The sequence below is a fragment of the Glycine max genome, chromosome 18 (assembly GCF_000004515.6).
Source record: "Glycine max cultivar Williams 82 chromosome 18, Glycine_max_v4.0, whole genome shotgun sequence".
In the NCBI taxonomy this organism is placed as follows: domain Eukaryota; kingdom Viridiplantae; phylum Streptophyta; class Magnoliopsida; order Fabales; family Fabaceae; genus Glycine; species Glycine max.
Window position 1 is genome coordinate 47,422,408 of NC_038254.2, and position 7,823 is coordinate 47,430,230.

At 33.8% G+C, this 7,823-nt stretch overlaps 1 protein-coding gene across 2 annotated transcripts; it reads right to left on the reverse strand.

Annotated features, from left to right (window-relative positions):
* Positions 1–2,402: 2,402 nt before the first annotated feature.
* On the reverse strand, positions 2,403–5,115 carry LOC100804127 (uncharacterized). 2 transcript variants are annotated; one of them, XM_003552175.5, is made up of 2 exons: positions 4,119–5,115; positions 2,403–2,718 (listed from the first exon to the last, which is right to left on the reverse strand). In XM_003552175.5, the coding sequence occupies exon 1, from the start codon at positions 4,851–4,853 to the stop codon at positions 4,152–4,154; it is 702 nt and encodes a 233-aa protein (XP_003552223.4). In that variant the 5' UTR covers positions 4,854–5,115; the 3' UTR covers positions 2,403–2,718; positions 4,119–4,151. The 2 variants fall into 2 exon arrangements, with proteins under 2 accessions (XP_003552223.4, XP_006602640.3); XM_006602577.4 differs by having other exon boundaries at positions 2,403–2,713; positions 4,119–5,103.
* Positions 5,116–7,823: the final 2,708 nt, after the last annotated feature.

Consider the following 7,823-nt stretch of genomic DNA (forward strand, 5'->3'; position numbering starts at 1 on the left):
GATAAACGGTTATAAAATCCACACTATTTATATATATATATATATATATATATATATATATATATATATATATATATATATATATATATATATATATATATATAATATGAAGAATTAACCGTGTTATGGGTTGCTGGTTTTGAAATTTGCGGCAATGACGCTGATTTTGGTTGTTGGTTTTGGGAGAATTGCGTTGGTGGAAAAATCATGGCAGTTTATGCGACCCAACGGGAACGTGTTCATGGGGCGAAGGCGTAAAAAGTAGTTGTCGTCGTTGCCTTGCAGTGAATCTAGCGTTGTAGATGCGTGATGTGATAGTTTTTTTCCCCTTTTCAAACAATCATGTACCAACAAAATGTTTTTTTTTTTTTCACACTTGTTTGTTCCTCTTTTCCTCTCTGCCACAATTAATTTGACCTCTTTTATGTTTGCTTTCTGGTTGATTTGCGCGTTTTTGGTTTGGCTATGGATTTTTAATATCTACTCAAATAGGGTGGAGTGATGGGATCAATTTGAAAGAGTGTTTACGAATTTTGATTGTTTGATTTTCTCTCTTTTCTTATATATCTATAAAACTGTGACACTAATGCATGGGCACCTGAGGGAATTGTTTAAACCGATGGGAGAAATTTTATGAGAGAAGCAATTAAAGAGGAAGAAAATGGGAGATGCTGGACGCAGAAGACATTGTGCAGCGCTTCTGTTGTGTCTAGTCACTGGTGCATGCGGTGTTGAAGCCACAAAGTGTGATTCCAATGTGAGTGTTTCCAAGGTGAAGAAGGGAGGGGTTATTGAAGAGTATCAACAATACGAGGAGAGCGGGGACGCCAAATTAGGGCTGAGATGGATGAATCCATGAAAGTATAAAAGGATTTGTGTTTGAATGAATTTGGCTTTTCCTTTTGTGTTTGAATGACATGGGTTGAAGAAAATAAAGTTGATTTTATTCTTAGAACAAAAAACACACTAATTTTTTAAGGTACTTTTAAAAGATGTTTAAATTACATGATGCTATTGATAGATTCTAATTTAATTAATTAAAATATGCAAATTGATATAAATCTTTTGATATTATCTTTGATTCTTATAAATATAAAAAAGTTACAATAGTGCATCATAGAAAAACTTGAGGTTTAATTATTGTTGGAAAGTTATGTGAATATGAATTTATTTGGATCTACTAAAATAGTTTGACTTTTTTTAAATGTTATATAAGTGAAATATTTATTGATTTTATTAATAATTAATTTTTATCAAAAAACTTGACGGATTATTATTTTTAATCTTTCACTCCAATTATTTTTTTTTCTATTTACAAAACTTGAATAGAGACTTTAGTTAAAGGATTGGAACTCAATTTCTCTCTGATCAACATTTTTATAAATATTTTTTATATCTTATTTCAATAAACTTCATAAAATAAATTATCTATATAAAGATTTTAAACTTATTTTAATATATTTTACATTTAAATTCATGAATGAGCTCTCGTTTAATACAAATATTTAGTGTTTAATTGAACTGTTTATCCAAATACTTTTTTTATTTGATCAACTTCCATGAAAATGGATACCTTAGAATAAAAAAAAAAAAAAAAAACCCTTCTTTGTTCTTTAACACATATAGCATGGTCTTGGTAGAAAACGTAGGTGATAGGGGTCATCTTGATCTAATTGTCACAAACTATGCCTTTTGTTCTCAACTCCTCGTCACCCCCACAAGGCAGGATATATATGAAATTTGTTCATTGAAACAGCTTTTCGTCGATACTAAGTTGCTTTATACCATATTTCATGCATTGAGATTGCGTAATCAAGTAAGAAATAATGTTACAATGTCACAGTAAGTTCAGAACCAGATTATTTAGTTCTTTAGATCTAACCAGATTTACTATCAAGGAGAAAGAAAGACCAGATCTATTACCTAATCTACCAGATAACATTGAACTTAGCTGCCAAGGGGTAAGGGCCACATCAACGGTTTGGTTGACAACAATAAACTGTATTTTTCTGATGATTTCTTCCTTCATATGTAATACTACAAACTCTTTTAAACACTTTATTGTCCTTCCACTGTTTGGATGTTTGGCATTGTTTTTGTGCCATTACCATCTTTTCAAGGAACAGTAAGAAAATGTTCTAAAGATTGGATGTTTATATTCATGCTAAATCAGTTTTCATATAATTACCAATTCAAAACAGTGAAAAAAAGTGTTAGCATAAGAGCATTCTACTGTTTTTTTTTTAAAGAAATGTTGAAACAATCAATAGATTGGAGGGTTATATACACTCTAAATCAATTTTCATATAATTATTAGATGTTCTAAAGACATGCTTGCTTATTTATCTATTTCCTATGAATTTGCCAACAAACAAGTTTGCAAACTACATGTATAAGCAAAATTTGCTGGGAAACTCCAAACTTATGGTAGGTTTTATTGAATTGAGATGTAATTATTGCTAGCAAACAGCAACAAATGTTTCAACTTTCAATATACACATAGACCATGCAAATACCATGGCATGTCACAAGACTACATGCGGGTATCCCAGATCACTGAAGTCTACCTGATTGGTGTCATGCACACTTCATATCATACTATTGAATTTTGAACATAACACGGGCTTCTCAAAGATTGGCAAGCCAAGCAATCACAAAGCACCATCATCCCCACTGATGAGCTTCAACAAATGCATTTGCACTTGAATATTTCCTGTACTGGTGTTGGTCAGAAACATTTCATATTTCAAAATCATAACATAAATTAGCAAACCTACATACATGATACATAATGTCCATATAACATTCTAGGACTCAATAATCAGTTGGTAATCTGTTATAGTTAGCAAGCATCTATGACAAGCTTCTTGCTTGCTAAATGTTTGCCCTACACTCATTCAGTTAATAATTGATCGAGTTTCAATTTCAGAATTCAATTTCTTTTTCCAACTCTCCTTGGATACTCAAACTCTAATACACACAAATACAATAATAAGCAAATATAGGTCATCGGTGCAAAATATGTCTTCAATCTCTGCAGACTAGTAAGGGAAATTCAAAATCATGGGAAGAACACCAAAGAGAGGTCTTAAAACAATCCTTACACAAACATTATTTAAAGGTAATAAATCTATTTTATAGATGACCAAATGGCAATTCAGTAGCTCTAACAGTTGTTTTATCTAATTGGATATAGAAGTTCTCACTATGAATGTAATAAGACAAATTGTTTGTCTTCTGCAATGCCATTCAAAATGAGGGTTCTTTCATTTCTTACAAGGTCATTACAAAACTATTCAGGTTTCTTTGATAAAAGCATACTTAAGCAGAAGAAAATGCACTAAGGGACTTTCGCATTTATCCAAACCTTCATAGAAAGAGATATAAAGCTGAAAATTACACCCTTTTGAACCTCTTGCGTAAAGAATTTTAATAGGAAAATACCATTAGTAACGTAGAAGCTAAGTTAAGTAAAATCTTAGCACATCATGCATGTGCAATCTTTTCAAGGTTATGATGGTCGCCACTATCCAATGGAATAAGCTTCTAATATCTTGTGGAATTATCTAGAGTAAATTCTTTGAGTAAATCATGTTACACTGTTGGGCAAGGATTTTCATAAACTTCTATCTGAAATATGTAATTGTAAACATCAACTTATACTGCTTCTATGTTTTTACACTGTATTGTGTCTACTTAGGAAATGTTATTGCCTTTGATTTTCAGAAAATGCAGGCATTATCAACACAATTTCAACATCCATGTATGTATCTAGACCAAAGTCGTTTAATCCAGCAAATTGCACCATCAAACTCACACAAGTGGTGTTCATCCAGTTAATGAAATCATCCACATATTTCAGCAAATTGAGCAAATAAATTTCAGCAAAATCATCCATATAGCCAATAAAGTTAATGGAAAAAACAATGGTATCTACAATGTACAATGTTATCACAAAGTGTCATGTATAATAAGATTGTTAGACTTTTACAATAACTAATCTAGTAAAAAAAATTAAACTGTAAGTTCATAGAAAATAATGTAAAAAAAGAAAAAGAAAAAAGTAAGCATTGAAACACAAAATTATTACACACACATAAAGGCTCATGTAAACTCACCTCAAACAAAAGGGACCAATCCAAACATGGAAATCAGAACACTTGCAGCACAGGTCTTTTGCCAAGCCTCTTGATCTCTCTATCCATTTTCCCAGTAAGCATCAACCCAAACATCTTGAGATCACACAAGAGTGACCAAAAGGGGTGTCCAAAAGTGGCTGGAACATTCCCCTCCACAAAGAAATGACTGTACCAGGCACATCCATACCCAGAAAAGGGCACCAAGAACAAGAACCACCAGCTGAAGAAAACTGAACAGAACAAAAAGAAAATACTGAAGAGCGTTCCCACAAAGTGCCACCTCCTCGTGGAAGGCTTCGAATGCTGGTTCACGTAAAAGGCCCAGAACTCCTCCAAGCTCCTGAAATTCATGGCTTTCAGAAAAGCATAGGCAAAAAAAAAAAACAGATTTTTATGAGAACCCAGTTGGGGAAAGAGGTGAAAATTTGTGGGGGTGAGTTTGAAGGGATTGGGGTGAAAAGAGATGAAGAGTGAGTTTCCTGAAAGTGAGGATTTTGGAAGGAACGTGTTGATGGGGTGTTGGGAATAGTAGGGACCACTGAAGGAAGGGTTCAGAGATTGTGTTGTGTTGGGAATTGTGATGTTGTTGAGGTGAGTAAGGAAAGGAAGGCTTGGTTTTGCAACTTTTGTTGTTGGACTTGTTATTGTTATTGGTAGGTTGATTGTGTTGAAGGGGACATAGATTCGGTGCACTTGCATATCACACACATTCATGCAGGTACTGCTTTATAATTTTTTGATGAAGATTGAATGGTTCAGATCTTAAATTTGTTTTATATCTGATTTATAAACATAAAGTATGAATCATCTGATCTTTATCCAATGGCCAGAGTTTGATTACTGTGTGAATGCGTGCTTGTGCCAATTGCAGGCAATTTGGGTATACTTCAACGTCAAGCTTGTCCTCATCTTATTCAGTTTACCGTTTCACCCTCTTTTGTTTCATTTTTTTTATTTTTCTTTTTGTATGATTTGCTTGTTATTTTTGAAAAAGAATGCAGGGAAAAAACAAAAAAGAGAATAGGATACCTCATATTCACGTCGGGTTTTTTTGGTACAGATATTCACGTTGGTTAGAATAGTTATAGCTATTTTGTTAAAATAAGTTTAAATGTATAATTAGTTATTTGAAAAAATAAATATTAACGGTTTCAAAAAAATGTAGTTTTTTTTAGTGAAGAATTGTTTAGTTGTTATTTCATGTGTTAACTTTGCAATGGTTTGCTGACACTACATAGTGTTTATGACTTGCGATAGTGGTGTTAACCTAACCGATTGGATGGATGTAGTATTAGATAGGTCAATGCTATTTTTTAATAATTTAAAGTTTGTTGAAAAAGTGTTAAATTTCAGGAGAACAATATGTTAACTAAAATTCATTGAAAAATTAAGATTTTTAACTTACAACTAAAATTGATTGAACTTTGTAATAAACTTATGCTTATATACGAAAGAGTAACCTTTAAAGTTTTTAATAGACATGTTACCCGGAGAAATTCTGTGCATTTGAGTTACGTATGAAAGGGTATTGATCCATTTAATTTAATGCTCACTGCTAAGGTAAGCGCATTGCGTGGCACCACGTGTGGGAGTGAGCACGTGCCATCAAGCACCAGCAGCAACACCAACCTCTCCCCATCACGATTTGTAGATTCTTTTTCTTTTTGTTACCATACTAGTTAATCGCCCGTGCAATGCACGGGACTGTCAAACTAAGATTTTAATGGGTATATATCTTTACATACTAATATCTATGAACCCAAACTCTTGAATTACTTATTTTATTAATTATTAGTATTGAATCATTTCGTGTCCTGTTTTGTTAATAGGAAGTTTGATTTTTTTTAATAGGTCTTATTAAGTTTTATTTTATATATTTGGATCAAGTTCACTATGTGGGTAATCATCAGTGGTCTTTTATTTACCCGGTGTACCGAATTAAGATTATTTAAAATCAATTATTTACATTAGTTTGAATAATGAGAGATGTTCAATTATATTTCCCTCGTAACCCTGGAAAACCAATTTAACATCAATTTGAACAAAAGATTATATGCATACATTTCTAACTTCTAATGTACTCCTTTTAAGAGGCTTGCAAGCTATCGGTTATCATGATTTATCATCACAAATAGTACATTTATTATAACAATTTGCTTTTCCAATTTCTGAATTTCTTTTGAGATATAAATTCAAAAAGGAATTGAACAAAATAAAAAAGCAATAGTCCAATAACATGTGACTGAGCAAGCTGAGGGAGATGAAATTTGCCAAAGCCAAGCATTGCCTATTCTTCCAAAAAAAGCTAAGCTGAAATTAGAAAAGTAGGAATGCAAACCGAATGGAAGTTCATAGGGAATGATAGGAAGAAGGAGCTCCAATCAGAGAAACGCCCAAAAGAAGGACCCATCCACCCAAATACATGAAGGACTACATTTGAGAAGCTTCAAGCATAGATAGTTATAAGGAATAATGACCGACAACATTAGACAGTTTTCAGCAACAACTTTGGATCATCAACTCGCCTCATGCCTGCTTAGCACATTCTGTTACACAAAATCCTTATGGTACTTTGGTGGAATCACCTTCCTTTTGGGCCTCTATATCGGGTCTACCCTTTTCTCCTGTAACTCCATCATTCTATCATCCCCTACACCATCTAAAAACACCTTGTCCTCAAGGTGATAGTTGATCTTCAACTAGTCCTAATCTTCCCACGAAGTGTCATATGGAGATAAACCTTCCCACTGCATTAGGACCTTTAGCTTTAGTTCAATAGAAGTAGAATCCCAGTGGGTTCTTAATATAACTAGGGGAGTGAGGGTTGGTTGGTTTTCAATTATCGTGGTCGGTGGAGGTAACAAAGGGCAAGTCTCAACACTAGAGTGGTGAAATGGTTTAAGTAATGAGCAATGGAAAACCAGATGAATGCGAGCTCCCACCGACAACTGAAGTTTGTAGGCAGTTTTCCCAATGCGTTCCATAATTTGGTGCAGACCATAGTACCTCTTAGCAAGTTTCAAATAAGCTGAGCGGTGCCCTAAAACTATTGATTGTCTATGAGGACATAATCAAACCATCACCCAATCCCCTTTGTTGAAATTAACATCCTTGTGATTGTTGTCTACATACCGCTTCATATTTTCCTATGCCTTCATAGGCTTATTTCTAAGTTCTGCAAACACTGCTTCTCTACTAGTCATAAAATCATCAACTGCCTCCACATTGGATGTTTCGGCAACATACTGCGAAATGGTGAGAGGTTTCTTGTCATAAGTAATCTCGTATGGAGAAAGACCTAAGCCTGAGTGCTTGGAAGTATTATAGGAACATTCTGCCCAATTCAAGAACTTCCCCCATGAAGAAGGTCTCTTGTGCACAAAAGCACGGAGATATTGTTCGAAATGTGGTTTATCACCTCGATTTGCCCATCGGTCTAAGGGTAATATGCCGAACTCATGCCCAATTTAGTTCCACTAATCCAGAATAATTCCTGCTAAAATAGACTAATAAAAAATGGGTCACAATTTGAGGCAAGGCTTTTGGGCATTCCATGGAGTTTTCCTATGATATCCATGAAGAGAAGAGCGACTATGAGAGAAGTATGATGCAATTGAAGCATGCCCAAATGGATTTCTTTTGAGAAGTGATCAACAACCACTAGTATAGTGGTGTGACCTCAAT

Excerpts from the sequence above, each read along its gene's own strand:
- LOC100804127 (XM_003552175.5), bottom strand. The coding sequence starts at position 4,853 with ATGAATGTGTGTGATATGCAAGTGCACCGAATCTATGTCCCCTTCAAC.